A 20,793-nucleotide genomic window follows, 5' to 3' on the forward strand; every position below is an offset into this window, starting at 1 on the left:
AACAATGTGTTATTAATACTTCGATACTCAAGTACTATACAACGTCAATAAGCCAGTCACATAGTTAGTGGCTGCGAGTTCTGAAGGAATTGGACCAGTCCTGCTGCCGGATGGACAACCTGTGGCTTACAGATCAAGAACACTCACGGACTGTCAACAAAGGTACGTATGCTCAAATGGAAAAGGAGTTGCTAGCTATAGTATGGCTGTGAGAAATTTCATCAGTACGTTTATGGAAAATAAATTCAAGTAGAAAGTGACCACAAGCCACTGGAGAGCACCTTCAAAAAGTCACTACACCGAGCTCCCATGAGGCTACAAAGAATGCTTCTGAGGCTTGAGAGGTACAATTTAAAAGTGACGTACAAATCTGGTAAAGAGCTCTATATTACAGATACCTTGATTAGAGTGTTCCTCGGAGGACAAAAAGAGGATCTAATGGAAAAAGAGCTAGATGTAAACATGGTTACACAGCAGCTACCCATGTCAGATGAAAGACTGCAGACATTTCGAAAGGCCACTGCAAAAGATACTGAAATAGAGTTATTAAAGCAAGTGACATTAAAAGGCTGGCCAACTGACAGACAGGCAGTACCTAAAGACATTTTGCCTTATTAAACATTTAGGGCTGAGATCTCTTCTGAAGCTGGATTGATGTTTAAAGCTGGAAAATGTATTGTCCCAGCACAGCTAAGACAAAAAATGCTGGAGAAAATCCCCAAGTCACACTTAGGAGTGGTTAAGTGTAAAGAGTGAGCCAGAGATGTTTTATATTGGCCAAACATGTCAGCACACATTGAGAAAATGATGTTAGAGTGTGCAGTGTGCAACCAACACAGAAACAGCAATCCAAGAGAGACACTATTTCCACACCCACTACCCAACAGGCCATGGGCGAAAGTAGGCACAGATCTTTTCCACTACAATGGATCCGAGTTTCTGCAGTGTGTGGATTACTTTTCAAAGTTTCCTAAACTCACGAAGCTGTAAGACACTACCAGTCACAGTGTCATACTGGCTATCAAGTCAATGATTGCCAGACATGGTATCAAAGTCAAAATTTTGATATGATGACAATACTAGTATGTTACTTACAGACACACTCCAGATCTGCAATCCATCAGTATAACCAATCATGAGACAGAGAGGGGGATCAGTTGTGCCACTCTGTATCTCCAACTCAAAGTTGCGGGCAGAATCTGCATAAACAGAATGGTTAGAGTAAAATTTTAGCAGACAGAGTTGCATTGCTTCATTGTTTGGAATTCATTTGAATTCCCATGTTAATCAATAAATAACAGACTTATCCTGTGACACTCATTTTCTGTCACTGAACATATTGTGCTGTGTTTACTTGAGGTGCTTGGTCGTTTTTTTTTTGGTTTTGTTTTGGGGTTTTTCGCCCTTTAAAAAGTAAATATGAACACTTGTTTTCTTTATAGTTTTTAGGCATCGTTTTTGTGCATTGTGTACAAATTATTGCTGAGTCAACATTTTAAAACCAGTATCTGAAAAGATAGGACAAAACAAACAAAAACAAACAAAAAGGGATGTAGTGGTGTACTGTAAAATCCATGATTAGCCAACTCGGTGCTCGCACTAAAAGCTTTCGTAGCAGTTTGTATCTTCAAGCAGTGCTCTTTAAACATATTGTCAGGGATGAGAATGGCAAATGTGAAAAAGCACGGAAAAATAGAGGGGGGATACACACAGTGATCCCTCACTACTTCGTGTTTCGTTTATCGCGGCTTCACTACATCGCAGATTTTGTTTCCAAATTAATAAAAACATTAAAAGTCAAAATAAAACTTCTAAATTGAGGAAACATGTCAAACCTTTAGGACAACAATAACGCATCACAGGCAGCATATAGAAAGACATGTTAAAGTATGTTATTAAAACGTGGCTTTCTGTGTACTGTCTTTCTTTGTAATTAACTCATGCGCACGTGCGTTTTATAGTCCGGTGCGGCTTATATAAGTATAAAATTTAAATAAATCACAAATTTTAGCTGGTGTGGCTTATAGTCCGGCGCGGCTTTTAGGCCAAAATTGATGGTAAATGCGGTGTTGAATTTAGTGTGTGGCCCTCCGCCCACTTTGTAGTGGCTTGTGACATGTGCTAATAGCTTTTCACAGAACTTGCAATGCTAAAAATAAAAGTATGAAAATTGAGTGAGCAGAATTAGAAATGTAGCTGTCAGAAAAGTGGACGGATGTTTGGAATGGGGAATATGAATAATACAGTGGAGCCTTGGTTTTCGAACACAATCCGTTCCAGAAGGCTGTCCGAGAAGTGAATCGTTCGAATTCCGAATCATATTTTCCCATTACAAATAATGGGAAAAAAAATCTGTTCCGAGCAAAAAAAAAAAAACACGCCTTTTTTAAGAATTTTTTCATTTGTGCATTTGTGTCCGATCGTGCAACTGCAGCGCACCGCCGAACGCGCCACCGTAGCGCGTCGCCAACCGCGCAACTGCACCGCGCTGGTCGCATTATTGTGACAGAGCGGTCGCTAAAATTTAGAAAATATTTTTAAAGTCCTAATGGACTTTCCAAAATTTAAGTGGACCTCAGTGCGCAGGGAGCTTAATTTGGTCCGATCGCGCAACCGCAGCGCGCCGGCCGGGCGCTCAGTGTCGCATTGCTTTACGAGTGTCTTTGTGTTTTAGGATGGCTTTACTGCTCCCACTTGCTTCCTTTGGAGCCATGATTAGAGTTGATGTGATCCTCAGGCTAACGAGAACGTAATAATGAACGGAGCCAGTTGGCATGCGGATCCTCTCGGCTCATCTGGCGAGGTTCGACAACCGAATTTCGACCGACACCTGAAGCAAAAAAATCTCGAATTTTTTGTTCGAATACCGATTTGTTCGAGAACCGGGACGTTCGAAAACCGAGGCTCAACTGTACTAATAAACGTCGAGACGTATAAAAACACAAATGACTTGGCAGCTAAAATAGTGTGGCACGATAATTATCAGCCCCCTATTAGCCACAGAGTGTTGTATGGGATTATTTAAAATGTATTTATTTATTCATCCATCCGTCCATTTTCTATACCGCTTGTCCCCAAGGGCGTTCTGGAGCTTATTCCAGCAGACATCGGGCAGTAGGCGGGGGACACCCTGAACCGGTTGCCAGCCAATTGCAGGGCACACAGAGATGAACAACCATCCACACTCGCACTCACACCTTGGGACAATGTGGAGTGCTCAATCAGCCTACCATGCATGTTTTTGGGATGTGGAAGGAAACCGGAGTGCCCGGAGAAAACCCACGTAGGCACGCGGAGAACGTGCAAACTCCACACAGGGAGGGCCGGAGGTGGAATCGAGGTAGACGTGCAAACCAGTGCACCACCGTGCCTTCTTGTTTGTTTGTTTGTTATTTATTTATTTATTTATTTATTTATTTAGTGAGTTAGTGTGTTTGTTTGTTTGTTTGTTTGTTTGTTTGTTTGTTTGTTTGTTTGTTTGTTTGTTTGTTTGTTTATTAGGCGGCCAGCCGACTGTCTTAAAAACGGAAGTAAACATACCGTATTTTGCGCACCATAAGGTGTGTGTGGCTTCCGTAATATACAGGCGTAATATGAAGACCCGATGAACCAATCAGAGGACATTACGTTTTACGTAGATCGGGGCAAAAAAACAGAGGACTGTACGTAACACAGAGTACGTACCTCCGCCGCCCTTGATAAATAAATACTATTGTTTGTGCAAAGCAAACAGCAATAGGACCCTCTAAAATGGCATAGACAAAGAGACGTACTTACGAGGCACAATTAGAGCTTTCTATCATTGCAGAAGAGCAACGCGACAATGACGAGACAATGACGAGAGGGAACTTGGCATGTTTAATTGCGAACTTGCCCAACAGTTTAATTTGGATACAGAAATTTTGATGTATTTGCGTATTAATATTGATTAGAGTACAATACAGTTGATGATTGAATAGTAGAATAAAGTACAACGGAACTGACTCCATTGCTCCTGTGACGTTTTTTCGTTATTTTAAAAATGTAAGTTATGGCATGCATGCGCCCTATATTGCGCGTCCTATGTGTGGATTAAATACAGAAAAGCCCCCGAAATTGAGTCTGTGCTTTTTAACCCGAAGCGCCTTATGGTGCGGAAAATACAGTGCACGCAAACTTGCCTGTGTAGATATCGCACAAAGCCGCATTTGCCTTTAAGTGCCTGGTAAGCCTCTCTCTGCATTTGTGCAAATTCTAGACAGTGAAAAAATCAGGTCTGGTCCAGATGCAGGCGGTTGAACGCAATTTTGGTGTATTTGACCGAGGCGCAGAAAGACAAATCAGCACTTGGCAGGTATAAGTGATGAATGATGTCATGTAGGCTATTTCATTCATAAATATAACACCAGCATGGGACATTTTCAAATCAGTAATAAAACGGATCATAATCTTCATCTTATATATTTAATATTAAAACCACCCCGTCACTATCATTTGCTTGTGTGTATGTGTGTGTGTGGTGGGAAGTGGGGCGTCCGTGCCGACCACCTCGCCTATCCACTCCGGTCGATGTGTTTATCAGCTGATCAATAAAGATTAATGTGCATGTTGAAGGGAAACTTCCTGGGATGGGGTAATGAAAATGTTTAACAAATCCAAATCATGCCAGCCTCAATTATACCTGTATATCAGGCATGTCCAAATTCCGGCCCGCAGTCAAATCCGGCCCCCGGTCAGATGTCATTCGGCCCGCAGCTTTGGTCTTAAAATGTATTATTCATGGCCCGCTTGTGTATTTGCATGAAATCTTTGTAGTTAAAAAATGTCCTGAAAAAACTATTGGCCCCCCGGCCCCTTCACTTTATCAAGTCTGGCCCACCTTGCAAAAAGTTTGGACACCCCTGCTGTATATTGAAATCATAAAGCAATGAGAAGACTGTTAGCTTAGCAGTTGCGCTTCTAAGCTGGGGCCGCCAGAGCTGCGGGTACAATCCCCAAGTTGGGTGATTATTTTGTTTCTGCATTGTTAAGCACAGCTGACATTGCTGATGACCTTTGAGGCTTTGAGGTCTGTTGGTCCACAAAGTCAGCGAATAAAGTCAGTGAACTGATGAGAATTGATGAGGAATGGGTGGCGAGAAGAGGCAGAGGAGGTCTCGGTCAAAAGTGCTGTACTTCCTCTTGTCACCGACACCACTATGTATATTATATTTACTTTTTAAAGACCAAAAGCATTACCACGCAAATCAGGTAATCACAGCAGATTGTTCAGCTTCATATAAATTTGTGTTACAGGGTGATTATCATATAAACTAAAATAAATTCTAAACAACAGCAACAGCAGCTAGTTGATTATTTTACCGTTGATATCAGCCTTCTCAAAACGAACCCAAATGACCTTCTCCTTTTCATCAGTTTGCAGACCACCAGAGTAAGCCTACAGTTGAAAAGACCAGAGTTTTACATGAAACATGACAGTTATGTGAAAAATTATTATCTAACTATTTTGTTGATCTACCAACCAATAGCAGTAGTATTAGCATTTATGAATCATTCATGAATTACAAAATAACATTGAATGAAAATTATCTTGTATTATAATTGTATTACAATTTAAACTCAGTTTATATATCTTATGACCTCAAATAGGACAAATAGTGAATGTTTTTATCTGTTTGAGGATCAAAACATTTACTATTCATCTTTTTTTAATTCATCTTTTTTGAATTCATTGATTCAAAACAGATGGCGCCCGTGATGGCAAGCCATCTGCCTCGCTCCTTTGCTGTTAAGTCTTTTTCCCTACTCCTGCTGCTTTCTGCCTTATGATATGTTTCTGCTCTGCTGACATATGATCACCAAACCCTCCTCGACCTTAGGGCTTGGTTTGAATCCCCACTGCTACCTGATCGCCCATTTTCTTATCAGAAAACACCGATGCTGGCGGACATTCCTGAACACCTGCGCCGACTGTCTACCGTCTCTCCCCGGAGGGATCGCGACCAAAAGTTATGTGAGTCAACCCGCTCACTCTTTGTTTGATCTTCTGCCCTCTGGGAAGAGGTACAGGAGCCTGCGCTCCCTCACCACCAGACTCACCAACAGCTTCATTCTCCAGGCTGTTAGGATCCTGAACTCTCTTCCCCCTTCTGCGTAGCGTCCTGTACTTTTGCGCTATATTCTGACTGTCTGCTGTATGCACACTTGCTCCATTTTTGCTCCTCTTATTTATTGTGTTATTTGTTTATTATTTATTCATCACTCTTATTTATTCTTTGTTTGTGCCTTCTTGTTTTTATTTTTTTGTGTTGTTTACTTGTATGTATATTGTGTACTATGTCTTGTCACCATGGGATAGTGGGAACGTAATTTCGATTTCTTTGTGCGTCTTGGCATGTGAAGAAATTGACAATAAAGCAGACTTTGACTTTGAAAAGTCCCGTTTCAACGGACCCTGCGGCTCCGAACACCGACGCCGGCTGTCATGCCCTTTCCTCCAAAGAAAGCGCTCTATAAGACGAGGGAGACGTGCCGGTGTGATTGTCCGCTTCAAAGCTCACCTGAGAGTCTCCTGCTCGGCTGAGCTGCGCCGCGGATTTTCTCCGCTTGTCTGGTTCGTATGCAGCCGTTGGATCCAGCCCGTCTTTCCGGTACCAGCCCCGCTGATTACTCCGGTAAATGGACCTGCTACCCTGGCGCAGCTTAAAACTGGAACATCACGGAGAAAGCTTGTTTACATCCAGCCTCCCGACGCCGGCTCCACCTCGCCCACCTGGTCCTCCACTCTTCCGGTCACATCACTGACACGTCATCAGAGTGCAGACACCGCGGTAAGGAATAGCGCTGGAAACATCGCGAGACTTGGCCACACTGTCGAGGCAGGAGAGGTGTGGATCCCACCCTGCTCTGTCCCATCCAGAGATCTACTGATCAATTCCACATTAATACTGAACTTTTTAATGCTCAGTCCCTGTCAAATAAATCAAGCTTGGTCCGTGATCACATTATTGATAAAGATATTGACCTGATGTGCCTCACTGAGACCTGGCACCAACCTCAGGTTTTTTAATCATTAAATGAAGCCTGTCCCCCTGGTTTCAGTTACCTGCAGAGAGCTCGCTGCACTGGCCGAGGTGGTGGCCTGGCAGTGATCTACCGCGACACTCTCAAGCTGTCTCCTCTCTCTCTACCTGAAGTCTCCTCTTTTGAATATCTGGCCTTCAAATCAAAACCTCCGTCCAAGATCAATGCTGTTCTTATTTACTGGCCGACCAAACCACACCCATCGTTCAACCCTGAGTTTCATGACCTTCTCACCTCCCTCTGACCTCTATCTTCCAATAATATAATACTAGGTGATATGAACATTCATATTGATAACCCCTCCTCCCCCCTGGCAGCTGATTTCCTTCATGTGTTGGACTGTCTCAACCTCACACAGCATGTTGATGCTCCCACACACGCCAGGGGGCACACTTTAGACCTGGTCATCTCAGACTCTCCCTCCATCAATAATCTGGCAGTATATGGCCTGGGTGTCTCCAACCACAGTGTTATTTCCATGGACATTTCCTGCCCAAAACGCGATACTAAATTTCACAAACTTAAAAACATTAACCCTGCCATTTTGCACTCTGACCTCCAAATGCTGGCCTCGGTCAACCTTCCTTCAGCTACTGAATTGGTTGAACACTACAACCATTACCTTCACTGCCTCCTGGATGTACATGCCCCTCTAAAGAGAAGGACTGTGTCTTTCTCCCGCACTGCCCCCTGGTTCATTGATGAACTGCGCAGGATGAAAACTGCAGGCCGTGCCATTGAAAGGCATGCTAATTCATCTGGCCTGGTGGTACACAAGCTGTCCTACAAGGAACATCAGAAGGCCTATGCACCAGCCCTTAAAGAAGCCCGGTCCATCTACTACTCAAACATCATCAATAGCAATCCTGGAAATTCAAAGCAGCTTTGTACCCCCATAAATCACCTCCTTAACCCCAAAAAACAAATACAGTGGAGCCTCGGTTTTCGAACGTCCCGGTTCTCAAACAAATTAGTATTCAAACAAAAAAAAAAAAAAATCAAGATTTTTTTGCTTCGGATGTCGGACGAAATTCGGTTTTTGAACCTCGCGAGATGATCCGTGGACCCGCATGCCAACTGACTCCGTTCGTTATTACGTTCTCGTTACTCTGAGGATTGCATCAACTCTAATCATGCCTCCAAAGAAGCAAGTGGGAGCGGTAAAGCCATCCTAAAACACAAAGACGCTCCTAAAGCAATGCGACACTGAGCGCCCGGCGCGCTGCGGTTCCGTGATCGGACCAAATTAAGCTCCCTGCGCACTGAGGTCCACTTAAATTTTGGAAAGTACATTAGGACTTTAAAAATATTTTCAAAATTTTAGCGACCGCTCTGTCACAATAATGCGACCAGCGCGGTGCAGTTGCGCGGTCGGACAAAATTAAGCTCCCTGCGCACTGATGTCCACTTAAATTTTGGAAAGTACATCAGGACTTTAAAAATATTTTCTAAATTTCAGCGACGGCTCTGTCACAATAATGCGACCAGCGTGGTGGAGTTGTGCCTTTGGCGACGCCCTACGGTTGCGCGTTCGGCGGTGCGCTGCAGTTGTGTGATTTGACAAAAATGTGCAAATGAAAAATGCTTAAAAAAGGCGGGTTTTTTTTGGGCTTGGAACGAATTAATTTTCTTTCTATTATTTGTAATGGGAAAATATGATTTGGAATTTGAACGATTCACTTCTCGAACAGCCTTCCGGAACGGATTGTGTTTGAAAACCGAGGCTCCACTGTACATACAGAATCAACAGTAGAACAATGCAACAGGTTCCTTGTCTTTTTCAAAGACGATCACTTCCATCCGGTCTCAGCTCTCAGGCTCCCCAGCACCATCTCTGCAATCTGCCTGCCCTCATCCTCCACCTTTCAGCACCTTTGCTGCTGCCACTCAGTCCGAAGTTGAGAGTTGCATCAAAAAAATGAAACCCTCTACCTACCCCTTGGACCCCATTCCTACAACTCTCATCAAATCAAACCTGTCTGCCATAAACCCTTTTATCACACGAATAATAAATCACTCACTAAACTCAGGCCATGTTCCGCCATCACTCAAAACCACCGTTATCAAGCCTCTCCTGAAAAAACCCAGCCTCGACCTAGAATGTCTCTCCAACTACCGGCCCAACTCTCTTCTTCCATTCCTGTCCAAAGTCCTTGAAAAAGCTGTTGCCATACAGCTACAGGAACACCTTCAACATCACTCACTATTTGAAACCTTCCAGTCTGGTTTCTGCACTGCCCATAGCACAGAGACAGCACTGCTGAGGGTAACCAATGACCTCCTCATCTCCGCCGATTCTGGATCCTCCCTCCCTGCTCATCCTTCTTGATCTTTCAACAGCCTTTGATACCGTCAACCACCATATCCTCCTTAACTGTCTCAACACCAACATTGGTCTCCATCTCTCCACACTGGACTGGTTCACATCATACCTCCCTGACAGGACAGAGTATGTCAGCCTGGGCTCCTCCAAGTCAAATACAGCCCCTGTCACGTGTGGTGTCCCTCAAGGATCTGTCCTAGGACCCCTCCTTTTTATTCTGTACATGCTCCCCCTGGGTCAGGTCATCAGCCGACATGGCATCTCTTTTCACTGCTATGCCGATGACACCCAGTTATACCTCCGGACTGACCCCAATCCACGCTCCACTCCGGTCCCCTCATCATCACCCACACAGGCCCTTTCCAACTGCCTGGAGGACATTAGGGCGTGGATGAGTTACTTCTTCCTTCAACTGAACAGTTCCAAAACCGAAGCCATACAAATTGGCACCCCTCATTAGATCTAGGCATCACCCATAACCACCATCTCCTTTTCTGGTCAAGATATCCCCCTCTCCACCTCTGTTACCAACCTCGGGGTGATGTTCGACCCACAACTTACCTTTACCAACCACATCAAACATCTGTACAAAACCTGCTTTTTCCATATAAAAAACGTTTCTAAACTCCGCCCCTTCCTCACCTTCTCCGATGCAGAAAAGCTCGTCCACGCCCTTATCTCCTCCAGGCTGGGCTACTGTAAAAGCCTGCTCATCGGTATCCCCAACAAACACCTCCAGAAACTCCAATTCATTCAGAACTGTGCCGCCCGAACTCTGATGCAAACAAGACCAATTGACCCCTATTCTTCAGCACCTACACTGGCTTCCCATAACATCAAGAATTCATTACAAGATCGCCCTCATTACCCACCTCTGCATCTACAGCAATGCCCCTCAATACCTCAAAGTCCTCCTTACCCCTCACTCCTCCACCCGTAACCTCTGGTTACAAAGCTCCAACCTCCTCCATCAGCCCCGTACACGACTCCGCACCATGGGAGACAGAGCTTTCTGCGCCGCTGCCCCCCACATCTGGAACTCCCTCCCTGTGCACCTACATCAACCCTAGTCTGTGGACACTTTTAAAAAGGGGCTTATAACTTTTCGGTTTAGAAAGGCTTTCCCCGGCTCCTCATAGGACCTAACCTAAGGAGGCTGCGCAAAATCAAGGAGGAGGCCTACAGGAGTGGCGACCGGGACCTGTTCAAGCAGACCAGAAACGCACTGAACCGAGAGGTCAGAAAAGCTAGGAGGTGTTACAGGGAGCGCCTGTAGAGACACCTCTCTGCCAATCCTGATCCCTCAATAGTGTGGAAAGGTCTGCAGAGCATCACGGGCTTCAAGAAACGACCCCCCCCCCCCCCCCCCGGCCTGTGGAGAGCCCAAAGCTTGCAAACCAGCTAAACAGGTTCTACTGCAGTTTTGATCGGTCCTCCCACACAACAGGACCTCCTGCAGCACAATCAACATACTCACATCCCCCCACAACCGCTCTGTCCACACCTCCATCACCGTTGTCACCGACTCTCTCTCTTGCAGAGGCCGCACCCGCACTCCAGATCGCGAGGAGGAAGTGCGCCAGAGGCAAAAGATCAGGAAGGCACCAGACCCAGACGGCGTGTCACCTTCCTGCTTGAAAGTCTGTGCTGAACAGCTGGCACCCACCTTTGCACGGATCTTCAACCGTTCCCTGGAGCTGTGTGAGGTGCCCTCATGCTTCAAGAGCTCCACTATCGTATCGGTGGCCAAGAAGTCCGCCATCACAGGTTTGAAAGACTATAGACCTGTCGCCCTGACATCTGTGGTCTTGAAATCTTTAGAGATGTTAGTGTTGAACCACCTGAAGAATGTCACGGGCCCCCTGTTTGACCCCCTCACGTTTGCCTACCGGTGGATGCTGCGGTCAACATGGGACTGCACTACATCCTGCCCAAGAACGTACGCCAGGATTCTGTTTGTGGCGTTCAACACCATCGCTCCTGACATCCTCCAACAGAAGCTCATCCAGCTCGCGGTGCCTGCCTCCACCTGTCAGTGGATCACAAGCTTCCTGACCAACAGGAGACAGCGTGTGAGGCTGGGGAGCATCACATCTGACACCTGGACCACCAATACTGGCACCCCTCAGGGGTGTGTCATCTCCCCACTGCTCTTCTCTCCCTACACCAACGATTTGTCCTCAGGTGACTCTACTGTGAAGCTCCTGAAGTACGCAGACGACACCACTCATCGGACTGATCCGGGACGGTGATGGGACTGCGTACAGACAGGAGGTGGAGCGGCTGGTCCACTGGTGCAGCCAAAACCACCTGGAGCTGAACGCGCTCAAGACCGTGGAGATGACAGTGGACTTCAGGCGAGACCCTTCACCACTTTCACCCCTCACTATCCACAGTAATACTATTCTCTCCACAGACACCTACAAGTTCCTGGGAACCACAATCTCTCGGGACCTGAAATGGACCAACCACATAGACTCTGTCCGGAAGAAGGCCCAGCAGAGGCTATACTTCCTGAGACAGCTCAAGAAGTTTAACCTGCCGCGGGAGCTGCTGAAGACCTTCTATACTGCCATCATGTCTGTCCTCTGCACCTCCATCACTGTCTGGTTTGGATCAGCCTCCAAACAAGACAAGCACAGACTGCAACAGACAATCAGGACTGCAGGAAAGATAATTGGAATCAACCTCTCATCTATCCAAGACTTGTACCTGTCCAGGACCAGGAAACGTGCAAGTAACATCTCTACAGACCCTTCTCACCCAGGTTGCAGGCTGTTCAAACTACTCCCATCCGGACGGCGTTACAGAGCTCTTTACGCCAAAACCAGCAGACACAGAGACAGCTTCTTCCCCCAGGCTCGCTCTGATGAACTCACACCACTCTTAGAGTCTCAGAGTCATTGCTGTGCAATAATATCCTGCTCTTTACACCTTTTTGGAATCGTCTACATTATTTGTACTATGTGTCCTCTCTGCATCCATTGCAGCCTGGTCATCCTGGAAGAGGGATCCTCCCATCTGTGGTCTCTTCTCAAGGTTTCTCATTTCCCCTAGTTGGAGTTTTGAGTTTTTCCTTGCCCTCCTGGGAGTTTAGGATCAGGGGATGTTTGAGAATATTTGTCATTTTTCACACATCCTGAGTCTTGTTAGTCACCTAAATGTTAAACAGAGGCTGTGATGTACCGAAGTCAAATTCCTTGTTTAGCACGCTCAAACATGGCGAATAAAAATTCTTGAATCTTGAATAGGTGTCTTTTATTGTCTCTGTGCTTTTATGCTTTTATGCTTTTATTCTGGTTTCTTGTGTGTTTTTACTTCTAGTCTTGTTTCTGTAGCACTTTGAGATTATTTTATGAAAAGCGCTTTACAAATAAAATTTATTATTATTATTATTATTATTAATTATCATTATTAAAAAGAGGTCATTGTCAGAACTCAAACAATACAAAAACCCTCGGTTTGTCGTAAGCAAGTGGTTTGGCTTCAAAATATGTAACCTCCAACAGGGAACAATCACAACAGACAGGAAAATTTGAATAAGTCTATTCTTTAGGACATTTTTACTTTGAAGTGTACTTGGGTTTGTTGCCAGTGGTTTATATTCAGTTATATTTGCGCTTAGTTAAAATGTGAACTGATATGCACAAATCAGTGGTAATTCAAATTAAAATTCAGAAGTTAATTGGCCATAAAAAAATGAACGCCAATTTATTAATGTTTAAGGTCGAATCAAACAAATATAAACATACAACTGAGCAGAAAGATGAACACACTGAACAAAAGTAAACATACTATAGAACAATTGGGATGAACATACATTATTCTTACAAGATTGGCAATAGGTGCCATGACGCATTTGCTTCAAAAAGAAAAAAAATCAAATGTATTGCTTGTCTGGCTGTGCTCATGGCGGGAGCCATGTTTGACTTACTTTATGCGCATCCTAAGAGGGGAGGGTCTTTTCAGACTGCACTGCAGCCATTTAGCTCATGGACCGACAGTCATTTAGTGACAAAAAGTGGTACAACAAGACATTCTCCAGTTCATATATAGACCAGATGGGTTTCATAGCTTTGCAAAACATTTGTAATTTGGGTTGACCTTGAAACAATCACATTGGATATTTCATTGATTGCTACAAAATGACACGTTTATATTTAAAAAAAAAGAAACTAAACAAATATAAAATCCATGTGCAGACGTTTGAGTACCGTATTTCCACACTATAAGGCGCACTTAAAAGCCTTTAACTTTCTCAAAAAACGAACTTTTAATAAGGTGGTGCACCTTTTGTGTGGACCAAATTCCAAAATCTGTAAAGTTGTTTTGTGTGGCTTCCGTATTATACAGCCGTAATATGAAGACCCGATAAACCAATCAGAGGGCATTACGGTTTACGTAGATCGGGGCGGTAAACCAATCAGAGTTGCACGTAACACGTTGAGCATGTACCTCCGCCGCCATTGATAAATAAATATGATCGTTTGTTCAAAGAAAACAGCATTAGGAACCTCTAAAATGTCATAGATAAAGAGTCATGCTTACGAGGTACAAGTAGAGCTTTCTGGAAAGCCAGGATCATTGCAAAAGAGCAACGTGATGACGAGAAGAAACTTGGCATGTTTAATGGCGAACTTGCCCAACTGTTTAATTTGGATGCAGAAGATGAGGACTTGGACGGATTTGCGTATGAATATCGATTAACAAATAATGTGAGTACAGTAGAGCAGCGGTTCCCAACCACCGGGCCGCGGAACGGTACCGGTCCGTGGGTCACTTGGTACCAGGCCGCCAAGTCGCACAGAATTTTTTTTAATTTTATTTTTTTTATGGACGATCGATTAATTCAGGTCAAGACGCTCGTCCCGGTCACGTGACATGTTTCCCCAGTCAAGCGCGCAAAGCTAGCAAAAATGAGTAAGAATTTATTTTGAAAAATATAAAGAATTTGGCGAATCTCTCCTAATTACATCCGTCGGTGCATCTGTGTCTCTTAATACTGGTTAATTCAGGTCAAGATGCTCGTCTCGGTCACGTGACATGTCACCCCAGTCGAGCCCGCGAAGCAAACAAAAATGAGCAAGAAACAGAGATGTTTGGAAAGCTTCTTCGGAAAGGGAAAAAAGCCCAATGAGGAGACGGAAGAAGAAGAGGCTACGACTTCTAAGAAAAGGAAAGCTGCATTAAAAAGAACATTTCTGGAGTTCTACATAAAATATGAATTTATCGCCACAGGTGATTCTGACGCGCCAAGCGCACTCTGGATATATGGCGACAGGCTAGCTAACGAGGAAATGAAGCCTTCAAAACTGCTTCGGCACATGGAGACCAGGCATCCTGCATTAAAAGACAAACATTAACCACTTCGGGTGTCATTGTCTCCGATTCCGCCTAGATGGGACCGGCTCGTTTCTGAGAAACAAGCTCAGTGCTCCCACTAATTCAACGTAATGGTGAGTTTTATTTTTATGTGGTTTATATTTGTTTTTATGCCAGTCGTATAATTTTATTTCATCGTTTTTATAAATTTATTATAAATGTATTATTTATTTATATAAATGTATTATTTATTCATATAAAGGTCGGTCCGCGAAAATATTGCTGACACGTAACCGGTCCGTGGCGCTAAAAAGGTTGAGGACCACTGCAGTAGAGTACATGGTTAAACAGTAGAATAAAGGACATCCAAACTCACTTTCTGGTTCCCGTGATGTTTTTTTTTTTTTTTTTACCGTAAGTCATGGCATGCATGCGCCCTATGTGTGAATTAAATACAAAATAGACCCCTCAATTGAGTCTGCACCTTTTAACCCGAAGCGCCTTATGGTGCGGAAGAACGGTACTTTTGAGAGAGACAAAAATACTTTGATTTCCCAGCCATTCCATCCTCGTACAACCACAGGAAAGTGGAAATTGCGAGGGAAACATCTTGTTGTACTCTGCATTACAAGTTGTCTTAATATTTGTTGGAAGTTTTTTTTAACAAAGCCTTAATGGCGTTCTTTTTTAATCTAAGATATTTTATTGTTATACATTTCAATACAACGTAGTACTTGAAAATTGCTCTTAAAAAGGATTATTATTGGAACTTATTTTTGCTCGGCTGTGTTTGAGTGACATAAAAAACAACAAGGATATTATTGTTTATCATGACTTACAGCAAAAATATATAGTCCTAACAGTTTCATTATCATAACAGGCCTAGATCTCTGAGTGTTAAGGTTACATATGTCAACACCTATTCAGAGTGAATAAGGCCCGAGAACATTTACCTGAGGGACAACATCTTGCAAGAAGGTCACCACACTTTCCATGTAAGACTGCTCCCTGTGACAACAAAACACCATTGTCAATTAAGACAGATGGATGAAGGCTTACAAATACCAAACTATTAAAGCAGTGGTTCTTAACCTTGTTGGAGGTACTGAACCCCATCAGTTTCATATGCGCATTCACTGAACCACTCTAGTGAAAAGAAAAAAAAAAATTCAAGACAGATGATTTTTACTGGTGCACAAAATGAGCCGTGCATGATCATGATCTTGATCAAAGAACAAAACAAGCACAATGCATGAACTCACAACAAATTACATACCTGCAAATCAGTGTGCCTTTGCGAGACCAGTTCAGATATGCGTTATCACAAATTTACATGATAAATCAGGTGTGTTCGGACTTCCGCAGTGGAAGCTCTGCCGAACCCCTGAGACCGACCCAAACCCCTAGTGTTCAATCAAACCCAGGTTAAGAACCAATGTATTAAAGGAAACTATTGTAGCCAAACTACCTACAGGACTGTCTCAGAAAATTAGAATATTGTGATAAAGTTGTTTATTTTCTGAAATGCAATTAAAAAAGCAAAAATGTCATACATTCTGGATTCATTACAAATCAACTGAAATATTGCAAACCTTTTATTATTTTAATATTGCTGATTATGGCATACAACTTAAGAAAACTCAAACATCCTATCTCAAAATATTAGAATATCATGAAAAAGTATACTAGTAGTGTATTCAACTAATCACTTGAATCGTCTAATTAACTCCTGACCCTTGAAAAACACTCAGCTTGGTTCAAGAAACAAAATCACAAGTATGGGGAAGACTGCTGATCTGACTGCTGTCCAGAGGACCATCATTGACACCCTCTATCAGGAGGGTAAGACACAAAAATAAATTTCTCAAAGAACAAGCTGTTCACAGAGTGCAGTTTCAAAGCACATCCACAAAAAGTCTGTTGGTAGGGAGATGACTGCAGCCTTAACAGCATTGTGAAGAAGAGTCGCTTTCAGAATTTGGTGGAGTTTCAAAGACAGTGGACTAAAGCTGGAGTCCAGGTATCAAAAGCCACTGTTTACAGACGTGTCCGGGAAATGGGCTACAATAGCCGTATTCCCATGGTCAAACCACTTCTGAACTCAAGACAACGGAAGAAGCGTCTGACTTGGCCTATGGAAAAGAAGCACTGGACAGTTGCAGAGTGGTCCAAAGTCCTCTTTTCAGATGAAAGCAAGTTTTGTATTTCATTTGGAAGTCAAGGCGCCAGAGTCTGGAGAAAGGCTGGAGAGGAGCAAAATCCAAGTTGCTTGAAATCCAGTGTGAAGTTCCCACAGTCAGCGATGGTCTGGGGAGCAATGTCAGCTGCTGGTGTTGGTCCACTGTGTTTCATCAAGTCCAGAGTAAATGCAGCTGTGTACCAAGAGATTTTAGAGCACTACATGCTTGTGTCTGCTAAAAAGCTCTATGGAGATGATGACTTCATTTCCCAGTATGATCTGGCACCTGCACACAGTGCCAAAACCACCAGTAAATGGTGTACTGACCATGGCATTACTGTCCTTGATTGGCCTGCCAATTCCCCTAACCTGAATCCCATAGGAAATTTGTGGGTTATTGTGAAGAAGAAGCTGAAAGACACCAGACCCAACAATGCAAATGAGCTAAAGGACGCTATTCAAGCATCCTGGGCATCTATAACACCTCAGCAATGGCACAGGCTGATTGCATCCAGTTAAGAGGGTGTGGGTTCGGTTCGACCGCCGACCCTCCCTGTGTGGAGTTTGCATGTTCTCCCTGTGCCCGCATGGTTTTCTCCGGTTTCCTCCCACATCTCAAAAACATGCTTGGTAGGCCGATTGAGCAATTGCCCCTCGGTGTGAGTGCGAGTGCGGATGGTTGTTCGTCTCTGTGTGCCCTGCGATTGGCTGGCAACCAGTTAAGGGTGTCCCTCGCCTACTGCCCAATGACTGCTGGGATCATCATCATCGGCGGTCACTCGTGGTCAAGTATGACTGTCCCCCGTCTTAGTCCTTGTGGGTCTTCAGATGGGGGTGAAGGCCGATCCTGGACCCGATTGTTCTTGTGTAGTGTGAACAGGTGAATTTGATGGTGGTGGTGGGTTTGGGTTGGGCCTGTTTGGTGGATGCTCTCTCCTTTCTGAGTCTGCACTTTTCTTCTGCAGTATGGTTCAGCATTATAAAGTGCCTCACGGACAAGGTTTCTCAATGTCAACCTATCTTTTGCCATGTCTTCACAGGTCTTAAGATCTATGTGGAACCTTTTGATGTTTGTTTTAATGTTGTCCTTATACCTCATCTTCTGGCCTCCTGGGGCACGTTTTCCTTCAACAAGCTAGGAATAGAGAACTTGTTTTGGAAGTCGAAGCTCAGGCATGCGGACAACATGACCAGTCCATCTGAGCTGGTGTTGTGCGATGGTGGCAGTGATGGTAGGGATGTCAGCCTCCTCCAGGATGTTGGTGTTGGTGTGTCAATCCTACCAATTGATCCTGAGAATTTTTAGGAGGTATCTCTAGTGATATACCACTGAGGAGATTAAATGCCTGCTGTATGTGGTCCAGGCCTCTGACCCATACAGAAGAGTGGGTAGTATTACAACAGGATTTTGGTCTTTGCCAGAAGGTCGCGGTTCTCAAAGACTCTTTTTCTTAGCCTTGAAAAAGCCCCACTGGCACAGCTAAGGCGGTGGTGTATCTCATCATCAATGTTCGCTTTGGATGATAGAAGGCTGCCCAGATATTGGAAGTGGTCCATGTTTTTCAGTCTGGTGTTGTCAAAGAAGATCTTTGGGGCCGAAACAGGAGTAGTCTTTGGTGGTGGCTGATGTAAGATTTGAGTCTTTTTTATGTTGATGGCTAGACCAAGCTGTTTGTATGCTTTCGCAAAGGCAACCAGAGTGCACTGTAAGTCCTCTTCTGAGAGGGCTACAAGGGCGTGATCATGCTGCAGCTCCATGATGGATATGGTGTTGGTTCGACCTTTGGCCCTGAATCGGTTGATGTTAAAAAGTTGCCCGTCAGTTCTGTACATAAGTTGGACTACCTGTGGAAGATGTCTGCCCATGAGACGGCGGATAGTAGCAATGAAGATGGAGAACAGCGTTGGAGCGATGAGACAACCCTGCTTGACTCCTGTGTCAACCCCAAAAGGTTCTGTTTCATCTCCACTGCCACTGAGGAATGTAGCTGACATATTGTCATGCAGCAGTCTCAGTACCCGGACTAATATTGTACAAAAATGAAAAAAAAATCCATTGCTTGTGATGTGCACTCTGTGTCAGTTGAGCAAGCTCAAAGTCAAGAATCTTGTTGTCAAGCTGGTTAAAGAATAAGTGCAGTATTTTGCACCAAAACTAAGGCTGTTGCATCCCTCATCTCCAGAGGTTGGTTGATTTCTTTCAATTAATTATGAAATGACACTGATGAGACATCAATTTTTTGTTGACAACAAGTAATAAGAGTTGTTGTACTTCGTAGAAGGTGCTTTCATGTATCATATCCAGGTTCAGGATATTTGAGAAGCTCTCTAAGCGCGACTAAGTCAGTCCAGAAGAGAGTGGCAGCACATATAGTAAGAATGTTTCCAGATGCCACCTTTGATCAATCCACACCAATCGAAGAATGTGCTGAGTCTTCTCACCATAATAACAGAGATACACAATATGATGAACAATATTGCTGCCAGATACAACTTTCCGGAAGCTTTTAACAGGGATCCTGCATGCAACACAGGTCGTAAGAGGTACCAACTCTTCTAAGCAGTTTTTAAAAGGAACATTTTCACAAGACTTAAAGTCGCTTTCAGAATAAACTGGTTCTGAATACTGATGCCATACCAATATAATTATTGTCTTGATTTTCAGGCTCAGATGGTGCCCAACTTGAACCTAGATTTTGTCAGGATAAGCCAGACATGGGCAAACTACGGCCCGCAGGCCACATCCGGCCCACGGGAGCGTTTAATCCGGTCCGCCAAACCTGAATAAACTTTTTTTTGGTCATTTTCCCTGCAATTACTATGTTTCCCCAATAGATGGGGAAGCGCCCGCCCACGCATTTATTCCCGGAAGCCGTGTCAGACAGCTCGGTGCACACTTACAAGTGCGTGTACGTACTAAGTAGTACGGACCCGGCGCACTCCGCACTCTATTTCCATCAGTGCCGAATTTCGAGTGTGGGCTGTGACATCAGCATTCTTGTAATTCGCGTGCTGAGCTTTCAGATACAGTTTTATGCCAATGCCACCTACAAACCTTCCCCTGGAATCCTTCCATTAAAATGAGTGGCTCGGGGAAAAGAAAGGTGGACGCTGAGTGCCGAGTGTTTAAAAAAAAGAGTGGACGATTTGGCTCGACCTACGTGTGTGAACAGACGTTCAGCCACATGAACGTCAACAAAGCCCGTCACAGATCTAGGTTAACGGACCGACACCTCGGCTCTATCCTAAGAATTACCACAACAAATTTTACTCCAGACCATGATACAATAGCAAAAAAGGAAGACCAACAATACTACTGATTTCTTTATTACTTATTCTGACCGTGAGCCTATAGACAGAACGAGGGAAAACCAGACGACAAGAACAGGAACACTGGGCACGGACAGGGACAGAATAGAACAGTAGACACCGACAGGGAGAAACAAACGGGCCGGGCTTAAATACACAAGTTAAAGTTAAAGTCCCAATGATCGTCATACACACATCTGGGTGTGGTGAAATTTGTCCTCTGCATTTAACCCATCCCCCGTGTGATTTTGGGAGTTCAACAATACTATTGATTTCTTTATTACTTTATTTAGATGTATTCTTTCACTGATTCTTCAAGATGATGTATTTGGTCAGAATGTTTGCCGTTTGATGTGATTTCGCCTCATTGAATAAACATATTTCATAAATCTGACCTGCAGGCGCTGAAGTGATGGAAACTATTATTCATAATAACAGTGTCGTATATAATGAGAATCACTGATAGTAGTTTTTGGGTGAAATATTTTTTTTAATGCTGTTAATAAATGCATTTGTTTTCAAAAAGCTTTTTTGAATACCCATGCTTTATTACCTACTAAAAGTACAAACCTTTTATGCAATGACCTTTACATGTCAT

General features: G+C 43.9%; 1 protein-coding gene across 36 annotated transcripts in view; it reads right to left on the bottom strand.

The window, feature by feature from the left end:
- The window catches only part of bcas3 (BCAS3 microtubule associated cell migration factor), a 287,913-nt gene that overhangs the window by 237,566 nt on the left and 29,554 nt on the right, over positions 1–20,793 (bottom strand). For 15 of the 36 annotated variants that reach the window (XR_007482725.2, XR_011087061.1, XM_049725730.2 and 12 more), the window contains exons 3-6: positions 15,661–15,715; positions 6,540–6,687; positions 5,341–5,416; positions 1,096–1,199 (exon numbers count right to left, since the gene is read on the bottom strand). Coding sequence is in view for 33 of the 36 variants with exons in the window: in XM_049725730.2 (XP_049581687.1) it covers positions 1,096–1,199; positions 5,341–5,416; positions 6,540–6,687; positions 15,661–15,674 (342 nt within the window). In the remaining 3 variants the exon portion in view is untranslated. Of the gene's footprint in view, positions 1–398; positions 436–1,095; positions 1,200–5,340; positions 5,417–6,539; positions 6,688–15,660; positions 15,716–15,799; positions 15,854–20,793 lie in introns of all 36 variants that reach the window. The other 21 variants (XM_049725734.2, XM_049725720.2, XM_049725721.2 and 18 more) reach the window with 8 other exon arrangements.

Source organism: Syngnathus scovelli, chromosome 7 (assembly GCF_024217435.2).
Source record: "Syngnathus scovelli strain Florida chromosome 7, RoL_Ssco_1.2, whole genome shotgun sequence".
Taxonomy (NCBI): Eukaryota; Metazoa; Chordata; class Actinopteri; order Syngnathiformes; family Syngnathidae; genus Syngnathus; species Syngnathus scovelli.